This window comes from Lampetra planeri, chromosome 29, assembly GCF_965212315.1.
Source record: "Lampetra planeri chromosome 29, kcLamPlan1.2.h2, whole genome shotgun sequence".
Lineage (NCBI taxonomy): Eukaryota > Metazoa > Chordata > Hyperoartia > Petromyzontiformes > Petromyzontidae > Lampetra > Lampetra planeri.
In genome coordinates this window covers 7,564,034-7,587,265 of record NC_136135.1, presented here as the reverse complement: position 1 = coordinate 7,587,265, position 23,232 = coordinate 7,564,034, and the positions used below count along the sequence as shown (strand labels likewise).

At 45.8% G+C, this 23,232-nt stretch overlaps 1 protein-coding gene across 2 annotated transcripts in view; it reads left to right on the top strand.

The window, feature by feature from the left end:
* The window catches only part of LOC144728644 (beta-secretase 1-like), a 28,027-nt gene extending 10,261 nt beyond the window's left edge, over nucleotides 1-17,766 (top strand). For both annotated transcript variants that reach the window (XM_078608216.1, XM_078608215.1), the window contains exons 3-10: nucleotides 122-210; nucleotides 841-1,057; nucleotides 2,136-2,267; nucleotides 3,288-3,422; nucleotides 5,204-5,305; nucleotides 5,831-5,980; nucleotides 8,588-8,759; nucleotides 10,382-17,766. In XM_078608216.1, the coding sequence (XP_078464342.1) occupies nucleotides 122-210; nucleotides 841-1,057; nucleotides 2,136-2,267; nucleotides 3,288-3,422; nucleotides 5,204-5,305; nucleotides 5,831-5,980; nucleotides 8,588-8,759; nucleotides 10,382-10,632 (1,248 nt within the window). In that variant the 3' untranslated portion in view covers nucleotides 10,633-17,766. The remainder of the gene's footprint in view (nucleotides 1-121; nucleotides 211-840; nucleotides 1,058-2,135; nucleotides 2,268-3,287; nucleotides 3,423-5,203; nucleotides 5,306-5,830; nucleotides 5,981-8,587; nucleotides 8,760-10,381) is intronic.
* The last annotated feature ends 5,466 nt before the right edge of the window (nucleotides 17,767-23,232 follow it).

Below are 23,232 nucleotides of genomic sequence, written 5' to 3'. Positions count from 1 at the left end.
CAAAGGGGTGTACTGTGTCACGCTGGGCTGCCACCTGCTCGCGAAACGAAGAAGTGCAGGCACCTGCCACTTCAAAATGAAACTATCACCACGGCCTCTTTGTCTCTCCCCACGCTTGCAGCTGAACATTCTGGTGGACACGGGCAGCAGCAACTTCGCCGTGGGCGCTGCACCCCACCTCTTCCTCAAGCGCTACTACCGCCCCGAGCAGTAAGTGCCGTCGGGCATTGTGGTTCAATCTCGGCCTGCGTAAAAAAGGTGCTCCGCTACTGATATTCTTGTGCGCTTGCATGCACGTGTAACTTAATATGAAACGTGCAAATATAAATGCACACTTAAGCCAGTTTGACCTTTGAGCAATCGCGATGTAGGGAAGGTAACACAATTTGCATACCCTGCTTTTGCCGTGCGTGCATCAGATATCGACTCCTCTTGTGTAACCCCCGACGCCTACGCAAATTGTGTGACAGGATGCACAGTAAAGCCTCTCGAAGCCAGACTGATTGGCGAGAGATTCATTTCAATTTAAAGGGGATGTCTGGCATGCTGGAAAAAAAAAAGATGATGACGTTACGAGTGACGATGATTGTGCAGGTGTTTATGGTTCTGTATTGGTGATTGTGCCGGTGTTGGTGATGCCTCTGGTTTTTGCTAACAGTGTTGACAATGCGAGTGATAACACCGATGCTGATTATCATGGATAATGGCGTTGCAGGTCGTGATAATAACATCATAATAATTAAATATGACGCCTTCCGCTGTTGCGCAGAGCCTTGAGATACCATCGCATCCCGACGCTTGTAAAGCAACGCCCCGCTGCGTTGTGTACCTACGCCGCAGGTCATCGACGTACCGACCGAGCCGCTCCAGCGTGTACGTGCCGTACACGCAGGGCAACTGGCAGGGAGACCTGGGCACGGACCTGGTCTCCGTGCCGCACGGTGGCAACTCCAGCGTGCGCGCCAACGTGGCCGCCATTACCTACTCCAACAGCTTCTTCATTAACGGCTCCAACTGGGAGGGAATCCTGGGGCTCGCCTACGCCAACATCGCGCGGGTAACGACGACGATGGTGACGATGGCGACGATGGTTTGTTTTAGAGCCGCTCTCCTTCACGCCGGGGCTCCTCGACAGGCGCTTCGCACACGCGATGAGCGACTTGCATCGCACGTCATCTCGGTGCATTTGTAAGGGCACCCCCCAGGTGTTCGTTATCCCCGTGTGGCACAATCACCTGGCCTGCACGGCACAGTAAAATCCTCGTTTTTTAACGCGTGGCGTTCACGCGACGCGTTTTCGCTCACATCGCCTGCTATGACGCGAGTCTAGCTCGCGTGAGGGGCTACTTTTCTGAGCCGCTACGTGGGTGTCGGCTGCGAGGTTCAGTGCCTTCTTCGTCCCTCACTCATTGTTCCGGGACACCTTTGTGTGCCTAGCATCATCGTTTCGTACGATCTATCGCCTTCACTCCCTTTTTCACGCGCCATATCTCTCGCACCTTTTGTATTTAATTAAATGCCTGTCGGACATAGCATTTTTTTATTTTATATACCGTATGAACACGACACTTTTAAAAAGAAACATGTAAAAGAATGTACTGTTAAATAAGAACAACAATAAACTCACGGGCTGGAATGGCCACCCCCACCTTTACCGGTGTTCTTTGTGGGAAAATTCACTTTACGCGGCTGTTTGCAGGAACGCAACCCCCGTGTCAAGTGGGGGGACTTGTTGTTCTTGCAATCATCGCCAGTGGGAGGTGTTGATTGCCCATTCCAAACCCAATTGAGTGATTTGCGGGGTAATTTTTAGAATTTGCCAAACTTGGACCGTGACCCCCTCGCTTTAAATGATGTCACGGGATCAACCTCTACTGCGAAGCAGACGCATATTTACTGTTCTATTAACCAGGGCGGCCTGCTGGGTTTAAACCGCAACAGGGGTGGTGGCCGTGGGCGCGGGGGAAACATACCCATGTGGTGGTGCACATGGTAGCTCTGATTATGGTGATGATACCGATGGCGATAATAATGCCGGTTATTGTGACGCTGGAGGTGTTTTTCTCATGGTGACGCTTGTGTTATCGGTAATGATGATGATGATGATAATACCGCTGCCTATCATGCCCATTCAGCCTGACGATTCCTTGGAGCCGTTCTTCGACTCGCTGGTGAAGCAGACGGGCATCCCCAACGTCTTCTCGCTTCAGCTGTGCGGCCTCTTCCCCGACCCAAACTCCACGGACGGCACGGCCGGAGGCACAATGGTGCGCCCGGTTTGCGTGTGTTTGTGCGTGCCTGTGTGTACGTGCATGCGTGCCTGTGTGTGTGTGTGCGTGCGTGCCTGTGTGTGTGTGCGTCTGCGATTCTTTAGGGGAGTGGTAGTGCGGCGGTTGGCGCTCTGCGCTACGAACCCGGCGACCCGAGTTTGGTTCCCTCTCACGGGCACCACCACCAGTGACGATCATCTGAACTGGTCCTGGGTCCTCTCCTAGGGCGAATCGGCCTCAAATGAGTACCTGCTGTCGTGTGTGTATCCATTGGGGAGACAAAGGTGGCCGGGTGTGGTGCCGGCCACACACCTTCTCGTGCTGCACTCCGAACCCAGTCACCCGAGTTCAATTCCTGCTTTGACAGCTGTGACAAATATATGCACCGGTCCTGGTCTACCCCTTGGTCAGTACATTGTTATCGGGGAGACAAAGGTGGCCAGGCATGGGTGCTGGCCACCCTCCTCTTGGTGCACAGTGCCAGCCTTAACAGGCGCTTGCTAACAGCACTTGCCCCAACAGTCTGTTAAAGGCTACACGGGGTGTCTCTTGTACTTATAACCCTTCAGCGTGTGCGCGACCCTTTTGCGTCCATGTTGGTTTCTGTGGGCGCTCCTTTTTGCCCACTTGCAAGAATACTCGGTATTGTAAAACTCGCTTAGAAGTGTTGATATTGAAGTGATTATTATGACCTGTCGCGGTGGCGCTTGGGCTAGAATGCTCGACTCTAATCAGAAGGTCGACAGTAATCCTGGTCGAGGGCCAACTCGGCCAATCATTCCTCCTGGGTAGATACGATGACTACCACTTTATGATGGGTCAGCAGCAGTTATCACACAGAAATACTGGTGGAATTTCTGACGTGCTCTGCGCCACCGATGGAGATTTGTGCCGTCTCAATTGCTCATTGGAGCGGAGGTAAATGCAGTTTTTCTAATGTAAAGCACGAGCATTGAGTCTGGTTTATATTTTATAATACTTCCCCGATGTGAATTCACTCGGCGGCTATCTTTGCAGATTCTGGGTGGGGTGGACACCGACCTGTACATCGGAGACATGTGGTACAGCCCCATACGGAGGGAATGGTATTACGAGGTGATCATTGTGCGCATGGAAGTGCACGGCAGAGACCTTAAAATGGACTGCAAAGAGGTAAGCGCGCCCTACGTACGTACGTACGTTCGTTCATTAATTCCATGTGCCATAAAGAAGGACCATTGCCCAAAATTTTGCCAAATAGATATTGTTCATATTCTTTAGTTCTTTCGGTAAAGTCACGTGGATGGAAAAAAATAAAAACCAAAAAATCACGACGTTTCGATCGCAAAACAAGTGGTCGTCATCAGGCGGAGAGAATAGTGGGGGGGGGGGGGTTGCAAGCTTCTAACTGCAACTGTTTATAAAGGCTTGAAATGGGCGCAGACGAGCCAAAGCTGTGAGTGGGCGGGGCACAAGAGCCGTGGAGCCAGCGCTGAGCAGCGCAGTCCAAGTGTGTCAGCAGCACGGGCAGGGCAGTCAATGCTGATGCAGGAGCAGACAAAGGGGAAGAGAGAGGGGGCAGAGATAGAAGAGAGAGGGGGCAGAGATAGAAGAGAGAGGGGGCAGAGATAGAAGAGAGAGGGGGCAGAGACAGGGGAGAGGGAGAGGGGGGAGAGAGGGGGTAGAGATAGGGGGAGAGAGGGGGTAGAGATAGGGGGAGAGAGGGGGTAGAGATAGGGGGAGAGAGACGGGGTAGAGATAGGGGACAGAGAAGGGGGGTAGAGATAGGGGGGGTAGAGATGGGGGGAGAGAGAGGGGGGGTAGAGATGGGGGGAGAGAGAGGGGGGGTAGAGATAGGGGTAGAGAGAGGGGGGGGGTAGAGATAGGGGTAGAGATAGGGGGAGAGAGAGGGGGGGTAGAGATAGGGGGAGAGAGAAGGGGGGTAGAGATAGGGGGGGAGAGAGAGGGGGTAGAGATGGGGGGCATTGCACCTCGCTCCACACATCCACATTGCTGACAGTGGAGGTTGACAAGAAATTACAAATCAAATCATAACCCAAAGTGGTGGATGACATCTTTCCAATGATTGCTGACTTTATAACCGTCTTCTCGGTCATCAACCACTTTTCTCTCCGCCTGATGACGACCGCTTGTGTTGCAATCGAAACGTCGTGAGTTTTTGGTTTTTATTAAAATTTTTTATTTTTTTTTATTTTTTTCCATCAACGTGACTCTACCGAAAGAACCAAAGAATATGAATTCCTGCAGTCAAGAAAGTCATATATTGTTCCTTTTAAAATGTTGTTGACGTTTTTTTTAAATTTGTGCTTAGATGCTGCCATTTGTTTAAGTCTTTGGAGAGTTCAATCACTGCTCCTTGTTCTATTCCGTCCATTCCGGTATCATGGAATTGCTTTACGGTGTACGTATGGGGACCCTGTGGGTTTTAATGCTTTATAATGAAAAGACTTTAATCTAGATTTGACAAAAAAAATTACAGGTAATGACGACAGCAAGGAAAGACTGTACGTTGTTACCTCTCACAGTGGTTGAAAACTGTTGAAAACTTCTCGCCCCTATTGACTGACTGAAGAAATCGGTCACGTTGCGATGCCTTGGTTTGACTCGCACTGAGATATACAATTGGTCTACGGGGCAACGTGTGTTGTGAAGCCAGACTTGCTATCCGGTCGTAGAATGGCCCGTGATAGCTCAGCTCCGCGCATTCCACTGGCTGCATGGCCATGCTGGTACAAGGGTGGGATAGATATTGCAGCGATTTGTAATAAAATAACGACCCTGCTGTGTGATTTCAACTTTCGTCGGCCGTTCTCTAACGGGAAGGGTTCCGCTTCTCCACGAGAGAAATTCCAACGGACACTTGGCCTCTTGATCGTGTGATGCTGTGGGAGCGGATGTTTGAAGCATGTCATGTTTTCACGCCCCCTTCGCAGTACAACTACGACAAGAGCATCGTCGACAGTGGCACCACAAACCTGCGCCTCCCGAAGCGAGTCTTCAACGCGGTCGTCTCCGCCATCAAGCGCAACTCTCCCGTGGGTTTGACACGGACGCCGGTTGCGCAACGCGTGCGCGGCTGGGCACGTGTCGACTCGTACGCTCGCTCATGACACGTGCGATCAAACCACGCCTGTAGTAGCAGTCGATTGTTTCCGAATCGTATTATTTTTTCTAGACCACAGTTGCCGAGCGCAGGCCCAAAGTCCTAAAATGGCAAACGGCCATTTAAAGTGTAAGAGTTCGTAAGTTTTTCTCGGATTGAGCGAGGTTGTAAGAACTTCGGAAAGGAGACGACGGGAAGGGAGATTACAGAGCGGGGAGGAGATCTGAGGCACCTAAGATTTAGCACGGTTGGCTACGTACGGTGCGAAATAAGTTCTGCATACAGAGACAACAGGGTTATGCGTAGAGCTGGACACATCACCGGCCACGTGCCTTGCCATGTCCGTTAACTGCTTGCGCACACAGCACTTTAGCTGACGGTCTGTGCACTATGATTGGTGGTGGATCTTTATCCATGTGTGTGTCTGTGTGCATGCGTGTGTGCGCGCGTGTTGCAGACGGAGAAGTTCCCCGAGGGTTTCTGGCTGGGAGAGCAGCTGGTTTGTTGGAGACCGGGCAGCACCCCATGGCATCTGTTCCCAAACATCTCCCTCTACCTCATGGGGGAGGCCACCAACCAGTCTTTCAGGGTCACCATCATGCCTGCGGTGAGCAGAGCCGTTGGGCGTTTTCAAATCAGTGGGGTTGTTTGTCACGTTTTACCAAAGAGACGCGGTTGCCTGCAGTTCCACTCGCAGTTTTGTTGCTGTCTGTGATTTATTCGAGATGTGTTACTCGTGGCCCTGGGTGTTTACACAAAAGTCAAGCGATTTGTTTCACTTTGCTGTGCAAGTCTGTCGCGTGGCGTGCCACGAAGTTGGCGGCAGTGCGCGCTGCAGGTTAAAGACGCTGCGGCAATGAAGACATGGCCTGTGTACGTTTGTTGTTTGCGTGCGTAAATAACAGTATCATACGCACACAATAAATATGCGTTTAGCAGTGATTAATAATGGTAGTACAAATTTAAAAAAATCATGTGTGTTTCTCATGCTTAGACACGCACTGGGTAGTGCTAATATGCATGTGAAACTTTAAACCAGTGATGGAAATTCCACATTCCTATGAAAAAGGGCAGTTGCTGCACTTTGCAACCACTGTTGACTTCACACAAAGCGGTACCTATTTTATGCACTCTATGGTTATGATGGACTGTGTTGGCTCCTGCCCAGGATTTGAAATCATCCTGTTGCAACTGGGAGTTAAGAATTCTACCACATCACCACCAGGTTGTCTCTTACAGATACTGTGTAAACATATTTTCTCCCCTGTTTGGCCTTCTTCTACACCTTAAGGATTATTATTGTTTACATCTCCTAGTCTTCTTGGTTCTTTCGGTAAAGTCACGTAGAAGGGAAACAATAAAATAATAATAAATATTTTCCAAATATACAGGTGTCAGAAGGGAACCAATAAAATTATGAAAATATTTTATTGTTTCCCTTATGCGTGACTTTACCGAAAGAATCCATAATATAAGTGATATCAAGTTTAATGATTTATTTTCATTTATTATTATTTTATTATTATTTACCTACGTGAGTTTACCGATTAAAACCTAAGAGTATAGTTGTATTTGTCTAATTAAAATAATAACACCGCGCTGTGAACCCCACGACCTGAATTAAATTCCCAGCCACGGCTAACGCCAGTGGTGAGTGGCATCAGAACCTCTTCCCCTCTTTATTACCAACCCGTCGCGCTGGCAGGCTTTGGCCAAGTCTCGCAAACAGCCCTGCAGTCACGAAGGCTTTAAATCAAAAAATCTCCTAGTCTATTGATAATTGCATTTCTGTCGAGTTGCCAGCCACTTCTCAATGCTCGAGTCCCCTTTAGCCACGATGTTTTTGATTTGACCTGACAGCTTATGTTGGAACTTGCCAGGACAATCGGCCAACCACACTGAGATGTCTACTGTGTGTGTGTGTAAGACAGAGTTCCCTCATGTAACGCTCTTAGTTGGCAACTATGAAGGCTGATACAATACATGAGATAAACTAAAACTATTAAATTCAACTATTTTTATTTTGCCAGGTAAGGCCACACTGAGCTATTTCGCTTTTTTTCACAAGCGACCTGGCCACAAATGATAGCTCAACGAAGTGGCTTATCACGTGGAGATTTATAGCGGCCACATTTTTCTAAATGTAGAGGGAAAAACCGGGGGACCCAGATAAAAATACACGCAATTACCAGGAGAACATGCAAATTACAAATATACAGGTGTCAGTCGTGATCGAACCCATGACCTCCTGTATACCAGGCGAGGTAGTTAACATCTCGCCACTGCAGCAGTGTGGCAAGCGTCATGCCCGACCGTTTTTGTCTCCCCAGTGCTCATGGTTTATACACTGCACTAGTTACTGATTTAAGGCTGAGTTGATGTTTTCCATGACCGAGAATTAAAATCGGGTCGCCAGGTTAATCACGCAGTGCACTGACCACTATGCCGTCGTTCCCCAAAGTAATTTTACTCTTCTGCTCCCTGCACACACACACAAGGGTGGTTGCTCTCTAAGGCCAGTGTTGAAAGCTAGCTGGTAAGGTCATTGTTGTGGACTACACACACACTACAACAACAGCTGCCATTTTCCACCAGGTGGTAGTGATGTCACCACAGCGCTTGTGCCAGGCTATGTACAATCGGAGGCTATCACGTGCAGTGTGGAAGGCAGGAGATCATGGGATGGACCCGGGTACTGTGTGTGTAGTCCACAAGCAATGACTCAGATGCTGTGGCTTGACTGAGTTGACTGACAGACCCACCACCCACGTCCTCCACTGTGTACCAACTTGCTGTGTTTTAGCCGCCCGGCGCTCCGCTCATTGTCGTGAAACGGTACATCACACAACGATACCCCCGTTGTGTGATGTACATGTTTTAACAGATTGTTGGGCCAAGTGCTGCTAGTAAGCACCTATTGAGGTGGCCACACAAGGGGGGGGTGAGTGCCCGCCACCACGCCCCACCCTTGTTTCCCTTGTGGCGACATCTGAACATCGCTCCAGGTACTCATTTGAGGCCAAGTCGACCAAGGGACGAGTTGAGATAATCGTCACCGGTGTTGACCGCGAGCGAGAATCGAACTCGGGTCACCGGTTCCGTAGCGCGGCGCGCGCTAACCCCTGCACTGCTGCGCGCCACAATCCATCGCACGCAAAACACACGGCGGCGTACCCTCTGAACGTTGTTGCCCCCTCGTGCGCGTCGGCAACAGCAATACCTGCGCGCGGTGGAGGACGTGGCGTCGATGCTCGACGACTGCTACAAGTTCGCCATCTCGCAGTCGAGCACGGGCACGGTGATCGGCGCCGTCGTCATGGAGGGGTTCTACGTCGTGTTCGACCGCGCTCACAAGCGCGTCGGCTTCGCCGTCAGCCGCTGCTCAGGTGCGTCGTCGCACCCACGTGTGAGAACCGCGTTGCGCGCGTGCACACCTACACGCACGTACTTACCGTTAGGCCTGTCGCCCAAATTCGTCCCGATCTTGTCCCATTGTTGTCCTTCCCCCGCACCTCCCGATTTGCACGGTTGGCTACGTACGGTGTGAAAGAAGTTCAACGTACATACATACACCTCAAGCTAAGCAGGGTTGAGTTCCGATATCGCTTCGGTGGGCGGCCAAATTGCATAGCCCGCTGGTAGGATACGTCAACAGACGGCAGTGCAGCAAATGCAATTGTTATACCGTACTGTGCTCGCACGTCTATGGTTCCCGCCTTTTGACCATCCTGAACTGACCAGCAGTGGTGGTCACATAGTCCCCATGACCTGTACGTTACGGGGAGGCCCTAGAATAGCGGTGCATTGACAAAACGGGCTGTGCATTTAACCCTTTCCCGTTCCGAGACGTCTACAAGTTGCAGGGTAGGTCCCGTTCACCCCTGAATCTTTCTTACGCGCAAGAGGTTGGCGTTAATTCTTTTTTTTTAGAGAGGCGCAGCGCCGCTGTTTTTAAAGACATTGTAATCACCGCAGAGAACTGTAGCGACACGACCACACTCTAATAGCTGGCGCCAAACTGTGCCACACGCTCTCCCCGCGTGGCCTTGGGGGAGCCTCGGTACGGATACATTTATTTCATCTTAGTTTTTCTTCCAGTTTTGTTTTGATGATGTACACGTGCTTATGTACATACACGTACATCATCGGAATGGGAAAGGGTTAAAATGTTGAACTGTACGGTGCCGGGGCAAAAGGACATGTATAATGCTCATTTAATGGAGTTGGCCAATCATATGAATTTAGGGCCACAGAGCCCAGGCAATTGTTGGTGCTGGTTCTGGCCGCCTCCCTGCTTGTCTGTTGATTGACGCTCGTCCGTGCAAAACACTCCGCGCGGTACAAATTGTACAGCGTTTTGAGATGCAGTTTGCATGAATGGCGCCTGTGTAATTCAGAATTGTTTTGGGTCGGCTCACATAAATGATCTGGCCAAATCTGTGTCGTAAAACCCTCCCAACACTCGACACAGCCAAACGAAATGTCGCACGCACAAGCGCTTAACAAAGCGCCAATTATCTCTTGCATCAGCTCACGGGGTGAGTTAAAGAACAATTCTCATCACCAACCGTATCAATTAGCGCAGTGGTTCATAACCTGGGGTGCACGCACCCCCTGGAGGTACGAGATGCCTTTTCTGGGGGTGCGAGACATGCCAGATTTATTTAGAAGTTAAATCATCGAAAACACATTAAGCACGGGCACTTAAGTACAACCGCTTTGTTTCATCAAACCTATGTCTCTATAACTAAATTGTCACGATTCAGAACCAAAGGCAGCAGCAAAGGTTAAGAACCACTGCATTAGCGATACGACATTTCTCTTGACACCAAAGCAGCTCTTACAGACAAGGTCCAAGCGAGGAAAGTCGGCATACAATCCAGCAAGTCTAAATAACGACTCGATTATAAATCACAATTGATCTTCATGTTTTTTTGCGTGCCGCTTATTCACACGCACGCGCGTGCCGGGTTCTCTCCCCCCCCCTCCCTCCCTCCCCCACCTGCAGTGCGAGGAGGCCCCGGGGACTCCCCCAGCGTGTCGGGCCCCTTCGTGCTGTCCGACGTGAACATGGCGGAGTGCGCGTACAGCGCGGCGCGGCCCGACGAGACGGCGCTGCTCACCGTCGCGTACGTCATGGCCGCCATCTGCGCCCTCTTCATGCTGCCCGTGTGCCTCCTCACGCTGCAGGGCCAGTGCGGCCGCTGCCGGCGCAGGGCTGGCGACGAGCTCACCGACGACACGTCGCTGCTCAAATAGCAGCGTCACCCCCCCCCCCCCCCACTCCGAGGAGGAGGGAGACCCTTTGGCACTTGGCCGTCCAGCCCTGTGTGTGTGTGTGTGTGCGCGCACGTAGCGTACGTTTATACCGCGTGGTGTTGGCCACACCCTCGTCCACCACCCATCTCGTGCCAGCCTTCATGGGTGCTTGTTAACAGCACTTGCCCCAACAGTCTGTTAAAGGCTACACGGGGACCTTTGGCTTTGTATATACTGCGTGGTGCTGGCCACACTTCAGTCCAACCCTTCCCCACCCCAACCCCCCCCCCCCCCATCTCGTGCCAGCCTTCATGGGTACTCGTTCACATCACTTGCCCCAACAGTCTGTTAAAGGCTACATGGTTTTTTTTTTGTAAATACTGCGTGGTGCGTGGCCACACGACCCACTTCGTGCACCGTGCCAGCAGCCTTCGTAGGTGCTCGCTTAACAGCACTTGGTGGTGCTCTAATCTGAATGCCAACAAGTATGAAAATGCCATACTTGGTGGCATTGCAGCGTCTTCCAGTAAGACAACCACTATCGATCACCCGGAAGGGCAAGTACCTAATTTACCAAACCTGGAAAGATGATGGGCTGAGTGATGACTCTCTGTCTAGCATTAAAATTCACGACGTTTCCAATTGTGAGGCAGGCATTCTTTTACAGCATCATCTGGCCACGTGTATATATGTGTGTGTGTACGTGTGTGTATATGTTGCGGGGAGCGGTAGCGTAGCGGTTAGCGCGCTGCACTATGAACCTGGTGACTCGAGTTCGATTCCCGCTCGCAGCCAACACCAGTGACGATTATCTGAACCAGTTATGGGCCTCCCCTAGGTCGACTCAGCCTCAAATGAGTACCTGGTGTGGTGTGTAAATATCACCACTGGGGAGACAAAGGCAGTCGTGCGTGGTGCTGGCCACCCACCCCCTCGTGTGCCATGCCAACCGTCATAGGTGCTCACTCACACTTCTTTCCCCAACAGTCTATTAAGGCAATACATGCGATATTTGTCTTTGTTTATCGTGTGTGAGTGTATGTGGGGAGCAATATCATTGTGGACCCGTCAAGCTAAATGTCATACCCAGTGGTAACTGATATTAAAACCTGGCCAGGCCCTGCCTTGGGCTATGTTTATATAATACACATTGGTACCTCGTGGGGTGTGGTATTTCACATCTGCAGTGGGAAGACAAAGGTGGCCAATACTTGTATGCCAATACCACCTGTCGCACTGTCTGCTTTATCAGTGCTTGCTGATATAATCTCACTCCACCAAACTGTAAAACTTGAGGGGAGATAAGTTTTTACACCGAGCTATACACACATGCGTACAAGTGTATAAACTCCATGTAATCTAATGACACTTTATTTAAAAGAAATTCTAAAATGTATTCATTCTGTAATTACATTTTGTAAACTTTGGTCTTTTTAAATTATTTTCACTTTTCTGTCACAAAATCAAAAAAAAATCCTCATTGTGAAGGCTGAGTTGGAGCCTGTTGCTGTATTTTGTCTGGCTCTGTGCGAGCCGGCATGAAAATCAAATGGCCATAAAAATACATTTGAGCATATCAAATAGCTTGGGGTAATCGGCTGAAGTTGCCTTTGGTGTGCAATGCGTTCGGCGTCGGATGAGGAAAACCTACGGAGGCCACCTGTTGGAATACTGTTTTTGGACCGCCTTGAGATTTCTCCAGAACAATTGTCCAGCATAGTTATGGACCAACAGTAAAATGAACGTTGCTTTCATGTTTCCCACAAAATGGCTCGCTGGCAACGAAGGGACCCGAATGAAAGTGAAGGAGTGTTGCAAATCAAACTTGGAAAGACTGGGCACCTGTAAATCTATATTTTTTGGTGGTCAGATAGAAGGAAAATATAATCTTGTGGCTGAATGTGTATACAATTATTTCAGCAGTTGTAAGCTGGCCAAAGCTGTTTGGACAACTCTAGTAAGTTTGTGACGTGCGTTATTTAAAGTTTTTTTTTTTGTTAAATCAAGGATGGGTGTTGTACCTGCCAATGAAATGGACTTACAGGTCGTGCACATCCCAAAACAATACAATTGAAGAGTTCTGGTTCTTTGTCAACACTGCAGTAGGTTTATCATGAAGTGTTGTGCAAGTCTTTTGTGATAGCTGGGTTTGGATGTTCAGTATAGTATCGCATAGTTTGTAATTCCTTTTCTCTTGGTTTAACTAAAGAGGTGTACGTTTATCAAACTTTTGTTTAAAAAAACATAACTTTTTCCCGGCACTGCGGCAAATATATACGACTTGAAATGGTAAAATGTTAGAATTCAATGTTGATGTTATGTTGATAGTATGCTTTACTGATTCATAATAAACAAACAAAAGACAACAATAATGCGGCCATGAAGGCATGGTTAGCACACTAATCTCGAGGTTACCGGTTCGATTTAATCGATCTCTGGTCAACACGGAGTATAAATGGGTTCAGAGTTTAGCAAAAGTGTGGCTATCCCCACCTCTTTGAAGGTGTCTGGATATCGTGGAAGAGTAGTTCAAACTACCTCTCGCGCTCCCTCCAGTGTAGTCGGTCTTTCTGTCAGGATTGGCGTGAAAAAGCAATTGAAGGGCTCCTTCTAATGAACACTAAAAACAAACTAAAATCTGTATCCTCGGTGTACGATGTACACTATTTTCTGTTGCTGCACACGTGTGGCCCAACAAGCTGGGTCTGGGAATCTCAGTCAGCTGTGCAGAGCTGGATGTTACGTGAAGTTATGCCAAAGAGAATTCCCATCGCTCATTGCCGGACATTCTGCACACTAACAATCTGTGTATTTGTGACAAATAGATGGAAGGTATGTGGTGCTACGCTATGCTAGTGGAAAATGTTTTTTCATTATTTTGAAATTAAATGCCTGTTGTGTATGAAGTTTGAAGGGAAACTTTTGTGTGACATCGCCATATGATTCTATTGTGCAGATATGCCAGTCAGTGACACTCTTCTTAGACAACCCAAGTATTTTTTTTCATGTTGGCTTTGCATGTCGAATTCAATGCCCCGAATTCAGTGCCCCGAATTCAATGCCCCGAATTTAATGCCCGCATTTGCCCGCAGTGGTGGATTTTGAAAGCTGAAGGGGAGAGAGAGAGAAACGCCCCAGCATGCAGCCCAACACGGAAAATCGTACTTGGGATCACAAGCAGCTGCGAATAAACATTCGTGCTAAATAATAAATGAAGAATGTGTTTGTATTCATGAACGAAAATGTGACTGCGCGTGTACCCGAAGGCAGTACAAGCCGTGCTATTGCATTTTCAGTAATGTTTTGTTGATTTTCAATTCGTTGAGTGTGCAGTTATTCAATGACAAAGCATTTAATAGAAATTCAGTACTTAGTTATTTTACTTAAATACACAGGACCTGTTTTATAACTGAACTTGTGAAATTGCATTTCCAATTTAGATTTTTGCTTTCCCATCTGCTACCCAAAATCGACTTGTATTTTTCTAAATACATGGTTTAACTTATAGAAATATACATTTGGTTGCAGTGTGAAGCATAATAACCCGTGTAGGATGTGTTGGTTAAGCCTAACTGCAAGACACTTGGCTGATCTTGGGTGCTCATGTAACTCTTGAGAAAAAAAATCGAAGTACACAATTCGCCTCCACATTTTTCTCTCCACAAGAAAATTACACGTTTCTTTTTTTTTACACATCCCGTTGGCTGCATTGGGTATAATTTCAGCAGAATTTGGACAGAATTGGGTGTAATTGCAGGCAAACTGGAAGCCGGTGGCGAATTTTCATTGTTTATATTATCCAAATTGATTCTTAATGATATTGTGACTACTTCACAGCTGACCAAAACATATCTTGTGGACAGAGGTCGCAACCGGGTACCCGATACCCGTACCCTACCCGATACCCGGCTACCCGTACCCGGCCGGGTACGGGTACCCGTTTGCGACCCTGGTGCGGCCGGGTACGGGTACGGGTAGGCCGTGAGTCACTGGTGAGTAACTGTTTGTCACTCATTTCTCAACGTCTTGTCTCTTCTCACAATTCAAGTTCCTCGAATCAACCCACCCGCGCCTGCAACATGGCTTCATCCCAGAGGTCGCAATCGGGTACCCGATACCCGTACCCTAAGGAATCAATACCCGTTTGCGAACTCTGCTTGTGGATAAAGCGGAAGGTTTGAATACAAAACCTCGGGCAGCCAAGGCTTACAACACTCCAGTGTTTGTGAAGTTTCCAAACTCATTTGCAGCAATATCAGATCCTGTTCGACCACGAGTTTTCAGGCCAACTTGAAGTGCCTTTTTGTGCATTGATTTATCGCGGTAATAAATGAGTTGTACGCATTGTTGGTTTGTTTTGCATCAAATGCACGTAAATTGTTACAGGTGTCGAGCGACGCGCGGGTTCGGAGTGTGCGATTGCGCGTAGATGCGGCGAGAATCTATTTCTCCCCGGAGTTTGCTCTTCGCTGTTCGAATCCTTCACTCGTGTGCGGCCACACGTGGGACAACCACGTGTTGTGTCTGGTCTGTGAACCGTGTGCGCGCGCTACGTTGCAGGCAGCTGCTGTCTCGTGCGGGTTTCGCTTTATGCGCCCCCATTGTTGTTACTCTTAAGTTTTTTCGATAAAGTCACGTAGGTAAAAAATGAAATTAAAATTAATAAAAAATAATAAAAATTACGACGTTTCGGAGGCAACACAAGTCTCTGTCATCAGGTGGGACCGTCACAGCCAGATTTGCTGTATCAAGTGCCTCACTTATTATTATTTTATTTTAATACATTTTATTTTCATTTTTTACCTACGTGACTTTACCGAAAAAACTAAGAGTATGAATCCTTGCAGTCACGAACGCTTCAAATCTAGAACCCCTTTTTGTTGTTTGGACGCATCTTCCACTACCGCTTGAAGCGAGGGATAAAAAAAAACTGCAGTTTGAAACTGGTGGCTGCATTTTTGCTTTCATTGCCATGGTTGACTTCTGGCAAGCTGACGCGTCTCACGTTTTCGTTTGTGAGTTCTCACGGGCGAGTTGAACAACAGCAGATCACGTGAGGAATTTCGGGAGTAGAATCCAGTCCACAGTTTCTCAGTCTTCGGTTGACTAACATCCACGTGTTCCTTGAACATAGCTGATCTGGTAAGATTATCGAGATTTAATTCCCAGTCTTAGATTTGGAAAAAAAGCACTGCTATCATATGAACACTGCATTTTCATGGATAAGGAACAAATAGGCCTGTTTTATTATTTGTAAGAACGGCTACCTTTGCCAAATTAAAGGTCCCTTTGCAATGTGGCCCTGCCAAACAACTTTGTGCGAATGCCAATTTTCCGGTTTTCTTTGTCTCACAACTACATATCTCACTGCCATTGCCATGACTGTACACTGCTTTACTAACAAAAGCTCATCACTCGATTCTTTGAATATGAAGAGCGTTGCATACTCCCTCCCCCCCCCCATATGCACAGAACCAAACGCCTGTAATCAAATACCACAAGCTGTAATAAACATTTGATTTGATTTTTAGTTGCCAGATGTTGGAATTGTACAGGTAATTCTAAAAACGGTTGTTTGATGTTTTGTATTGTCCTGGTAGGTATCACGTTGTTGGTTAAAATGTTGCTTTTTTTTAAATAATGCACTTAAATCAGCATTCGCAACTGGAGAAAGAATGGAAACAAAATAACAAGTGGACTAATTTAGAATTGTCTTCCATTTCATTGTCTTAATTAGATAATAAACTTTGGGTACATACTATTGAGAATGGGACCTTAATTATGCATAAATAACAGTTAAATATTTTCAGGCACTAACCTCAACCTATGACCATTAACACTTAAATTAGGCTTTACATTTGTATAACAATTACATTATTTTTACCATTCGCACCGATTAGAACATTTGGCTACGTACGGTTGAAAAGCTCAAAATACATTGGACCGTGCATCATATCATATGGATAATGTATATATTGATAGCATTTGAAAACGTGTTTGTTCATAACTTGCTGCTACCACTTCCAATTTAACTTGATTAATAAAGCGAATCCATTTATTGATAGTTTGAACATTGTAATTGGTTGGTGGCACTGGAAATTGTTTGGTCAGGAGTTTAAGTTTTCAAAAGTTATTCAAGTATATTGGAATATTTCAACCTCGTGGTCAATGCTTCAGAATATTCCAACAAAATAATTTATGCAGCGCCCTCTTTGATTTGGATTTGTATCAGAGTTAAAAGGGATACTCTGCAACATTCTTCAAAGGCATGTACATTTAAAAGTTGTGTTATTCTCATAGGCCGGAGCAGAATGCCTTCCCACGGATGGTGGGACATATTTAGCAATACAAGTTTCTATGTATGGTTAATAGATGTGGATTATGTAAGAACATAATTTTTCTTAAGCAAGGTTACTGCACAATTCCCTTGTATTGGTGATTTGAATTTTAGTAAACCTAATGTGTTGCCATCGCAAGTGGTAACAAACAAGTTAGATATTTTGTCTGGCCCACCGTGATACAATTGTCAATCTTTTCCGTGTCATATCTTGCCAGGCTGGATTTAAATGCTTCGACCATGAGTGCAGAATTTAATGTTTCCAATATTTCCAAGGTTACCCTGAAAAGGTTACCCTGAAAAGGGTAACCTTGAAGGCATTCTGCAGCAAATGAGAGGCATGGTATGGAACAATGTGAATTGTGTAATAGGGTGTGACTTGTATAAAAGGTTGACAGGTTTGTTCCTTAAGCATTGAGACGTAGTTTAAACCACAAACTGAAGATTGCAATGATGGTTCTGCTTTTAGAAGGTGGAGCAGACCGATGGATCGATCCCTGGATTAGCTGCAGATGTAGTTTATTTTGGTTCATGAAGATATTTTTGTTTCCAACGAACGAGTAATTTTCTACTGCCCGTGTCTGTACAAGGGTAAGAGTGTCCGCGAGGCGATGTTATATGAATAAAAATGATCATCGTACAATCTATAATCATACATTTTGACAAACTTAAAATTGCAGCTTTCGGGCAGAATTTTATGAGAAAATAATAAAAGTATCGAATAATTAAAGGAGAACAGTTTGCTATCGATCGATGTGAAAAATAAGTTTGTAAAATAAACCTTTCGGTGAAAATTGTATTTCGTTTGCTTGGTTTCCTTTGTTGTATTCGTGAAATTAAATATAAGACAAATGAAAATTAAATGCAGATTTTTTTCGTTAAAGCATTTTTCCATTTACAGCAAAACACATTGCGTACCAAACACGTTTAACTGGTGGTCATAACCACAAACGAGAGATAAATCTCAATGAAAAAAGTTTAAGACGACGAATTTTTTCACACACTGGTATATATCATTAGGCCATAAATGAACGGACTTTAGAGCAATGTATTGACTGATAAGCCCTCGACACAATGAGATGCACGTACCATTGCATGCCACAACAAACAAGAAACAATGACAGGGAATGATACCTTTATTTGCACCGCTCTTGCATTAACAAAGAGAAACATACTTTCGACTTTTCAAGTAACTGTTACTTGCATTAAACCACATGCACTTACCATGGAAAAGAACCATCTACAGTATATAAAAAAAACAACAATACGTGACGTCAAACTTGCATTGAATCGTTAAAACTTAAGAATTTTTTTTTTATCTGCAGCAAATTTTAGTTTTTACTTGATCTGCCATCGTTCCGCAGGTCCCACACCGAAGCGGACCACGAACGCAACTTGGTTGCATGCAACTGCGTGGCTTGTGTGAAAGCCAGTTGTGAGCAGTTGCACGGGTTGATTACTATTGCAGAGGCACCAATGTTCAAACTTTTTTGGTGACTGCCCCTGGCAGCGGTGCACAAGACCAACAAACATCGCATTCGTCAATAACACTGCCCTTAAAATTAAATATACAAAACAGGTGACGTTTCAGGCCAGAGCCCTCCTTCACAGAGCACATCAACAGGCTTTCAAACCGATCTCAACGACGTTTTAGTGACGCATTCCGTTGCGCGCCACGTTTGGTGTGTGCTTTGTGTTTCAATACTCTTAGGTTTTTTCGGTAAAGTCACGTAGGTAAAAATAATAATAAATAATAATAATAAATGAAAATAACCAAATTAAATTACGACGTTTCGGAAGCAACACAAGCCTCCGTCATCAGGTGCAACTGCTCCAGTAAAATTACTGTAGCGTGTGAACAGGATTTTACCGGAGCAGTTACACCTGATGACGGAGTCTTGTGTTGCTTCCGAAACGTCGTGATTTAATTTGGTTATTTTCATTTATTATTATTTTATTTCATTATTATTATTATTATTCTTTTTTTACCTACGTGACTTTACCGAAAAAACCCAAGAGTATGAATCCTTGCAGTCACGAAAGCTTCAAATCTAGAATTGTGTTGCAATGTCACGTTCCACTGGAAATCCCTTAGCGCGCAACTGCTCGCTCAGACGCAGTGGCCGGTGGGGGCAAAGCAGTTGCAAGGGCTACGGTCAATTCGGGTCGCTCAAAGCTGGCTTTTCGCTCAAAGCTGGCTTTTAGCGTCCCTCTGACACCGTTTGGGTCACAAACCAAACGTTCGCGAGCACAGGGCAGGGGGACGAGCGAGCAACGCTTTGCTCCACAATTCGCGAGCGAGCGTCTGTCGACCACCCCGGGGTGACAACACAGAGGACCGAGCGTAAAGACTCCGATGGCGGCAACGCAATCGAGGCGAGGGGTGTGTCGAACAGCGTAACACTGCGAGACTGTTTCCATCGGTGAGATAATGACGAAGAGTGGGAAACTGTTCGAAACTCCACCAATTCACGGGGGGGGGGGGGAGGGGTGGAAATTTATTCCCAGATCCTGTAATACGCGGTACACCGCAAACAATAACTCCTCTCATCATTGGAACCTCCTTTGCCAGTAACAAAATGAGAATTGTTTTTTTTTACCCTTTTATCTGGCAACAAAACTGACACCTTTTTTTTTACAAGGAGTCATGTTTGCATTGACCACAATACCTGCGGTCGGAATGGTATTGTGGTCAATGCAAACATGACTCCTTGTAAAAAAGGTGTCAGTTTTGTTGCCAGCTAAAAGAGTAAAAAAACAATTATCAATAACTCCTCTCGTTCACGGAGAAGTGCGATTTTTTTTGTATGAGACGCGCATCGTGTGGGCACGGCGAATGTCTAGGATTTGCAGATTGGAGTGCGGATGTGGAGTTTTCACCGTGCATATATTCTCTAGGGATGAGTTTAAACTAAACATATTACGGATTTCCGATGCCTTGCATTCTATCATAAATGTGCGTGTCGTCTGGCCCTAATCAAAGTGACAACAGTTTTGGCGGCAAAAGCGCTAACACGTTACCTCACGCCAGCGTGCGACGGTCATTTGCACGTCGAATATATTTTTTATCGGGACCAAATTTTAGGATTACTCATTAAAACCATAAACAAATCCCTCATTCTAATTTCAAAATTAAGTTGACAGCTTTGGTAGGTTGTGTACGTTTTCGTTTTCGATGGTGTGCATTACTCCCAACATCAAAATCTGCCATGCTTCACCGACGTTGTCACTTTTGGATCTTAAAAATTGTATTTTGATTACGCTCATTTTAACCCAGGAAAGCCTCACCGAATCGACATAAAAAATCCAGGAAGGTCCTACCAGGTTTTTTTTTTGCAGCAGCAGCAGGGGTAAAAAATTCCTGCGTAAGTAATACAATATTCCAGTGGGGCCCAAGTAATGTTGAGGACATTGAGACAACTCACACCGAACCCCAATTTTGCCAAACCTTCGGAGACCCTTTCCTGCTTGATCATCATACCCATGATGACGACATATCAATCAGAGCATGCGTCGCTATGTGCAGCAAACCGTCCACTTCTACTGACAAGACTGGTTTCACCAGCATCCTCACTGAAGTTTCGCTATCCGAAATGTAATAACCACAGTGCGTAGCGATTAAAAATAAACTGTAATGCATAGTTGTGAGAAAGGGAGGATGATGATGGTGGTGGGCCGATCGTCTAGAACAATGACAGAGTGGTAGCAAAGGAATGGAACGCATGTGAGGACGTCTACAGCGGAGATGGAGCGGTTGAAATCGGCTGGTGAGCAGGACTGTTACATCTCAGGGTCGTGAGAGATAGTGGCTAATGTTGATGATGACGACGCAAATTATCTCACTGGGGTGACTTTACGTTTGTGTTGAGGGAGCAATTGTGTGGTAACTAATTTACTTGGAAGTGTACATTTTAATGCAGTCACATAAATCGAGATGCATTTCCTTCCACTAAGCATCTGACTCTTTGTTTTTTGAGTAAAGTCACGTAGGTAAAAAATAAAATAAAATAAATGAAAACTAAATTAAATCACGACGTTTCGGGCGCAACACAAGCGTCCGTCATCAGGTGGGAAAGCATGGTCTGCTGCTGAGGCAGACTGTTTTAAAGGTTTTAAATGAGTGTAGCCCATAACCCTTAGGCTACACCCATTACATTTATTTTGATTACGCTCCTTTTACCTAGGAAAGCCCCACTGAGTTGCTTGTGTTGCGCCCGAAACGTCGTGATTTAATTTTGTTTTCACTTATTTTATTTTTTATCTACGTGACTTTACCGACAAAACGAAATAGTATGAATCCTTGCTGTCACGAAAGCTTCAAATCGACCACGAAGCATCTTCTTCAAACCTGTTTTAATGAGTGGAGACCATCTACACCAGTGAGGTTCACAGTCCTGACAATTTCACTGAATGCAAAGACATTGGCAAGTAAATTAAACGTCCAACGAAACAATATTACGGCCTTAATTAGCTTCTAAACAAATCTATTAATAAAGGTTAAATATTATTAGACAAATACTATCTCTTAATTACAGTTTTAGAACCAAAATAACACTCAGATTAGCAAAATATTAAAATGTAAGGATGACACAAATGGCTGTGCTCATGCAACTTATGACCTTTATTTCAAGAATATTTTTTAAAAATTTGATTTTAATTGGTTTTCTTGAAGGTTAGAATCATTAGACTGTGTTATGATGCTGTGAAAATACGACTGGAGATGACTTTGAGGCAAGCATCACTTTCACAGAGGTGATGGCTGAGATACACTGGTCAAGAATTCAAACTGTCATGGGTAATTTGAAAAAAAAACCATTAAGATACTATGTTAGCAAATACATATGACATGAGTAATATTAACTCATTCATGAGGCAAAAAAACGTGTTTTTTACGTCTTTCAATTTTGGAATTTCAAAACAACAAATTAAGCTTAATCGTAGTATATACACGCAGAAAGGCGCACACATACGTACACTACAGTACTATTAGGAAACAACCACACACACACACCTATACACAGTATATATAGAGTATATATAGAGTGTCGAACAAAGTGTGGGGACAAGTTGTAAATCGTTGCCAGGTAACCGGTTAAAAACTGGTACCAGAATACGGTAACAGTGAAATAAATAGAATCGTGTCAAGGATGCCTTCAACTTGTCTTGCCCTTCTTTTAAATGACCCCACTCCCCCGGCTGTCATTCTTCCACGTACATACACACACCGTAGCTGTCAACCCATACGGTTTAGCCCGTATTCTTGTACGGGGCTATTGAGTTCAGGTCCATACGGTGGCGTACAGACGTTTCAATACGGGCCAACAAAAATGTGTCTGTTTCATGATATCTATGCGTTTGTGTTTCTCCCTTGTGATGGGACTTTGTTTGATGAACGTTGAGATGTATAAGGAACACGGGGTGACCAATAAGGGTTCATTGGTTTGTAATAAGGTGGGCACTGATAAGGGGTTGACAGGTATGATAAACGGACTCTTAATTGCTCCAAACACACGATTTTCAATCACATAATCTAAACGGTAAAAAATATATATGGCTATGGGTGCGTTGAATGAATAATAATAAATAGGTGTAATTTTGCTACAGTTAAGAAAGGGTCAACTGTCATGGCTATTCTCTAACAAATGACAACAGAGTTATTGAATACACAGTAAGGAGGAGGCAGACACCAATGTTTTCGCCACAAACGTTAAACGCTCAATGAGTGTGCTCACTAAAATGGCATGATAGGTCAATCCGACCGGCATTCGTTTAATAAACCCAACTCCACAGTTCGCCTTGCTTAAACCAAACGCTGCTTAGATATAATATTGGGCTGGAAAGCCAACAGGCTTGATGGACTACAACGAATATTATTAAATGTGGAGGCAACGATAATGGAGTTATTTTTGGCCTTTTAAACACATACGCAGGGGCATTTTTCGCAGCTGAATTGGGCTCAATCAGCAAATAAAGGTGACATTCTTAGTCAAGGCTCTCCATCCACATCCCAACAGCGATGTGTAAACACACAGGACAAACGACGACTCTTTACGCACACGATTCCACACGCGTGTGCGTTTCCACAAAAGCTACAAAAACCGACACTAAATGGGCGAATCGATGCACCGTTATATCCCCGGAGGATGGAGCACATGTTCCCCTTACAGTTGTGAAACAATGTTCCTGGAATGCCTGGTGCAGGCGTGTGCAACCAATCGAGCGGACAATTCTCACGATACCCACAATACCAAATCTCCAGGTCA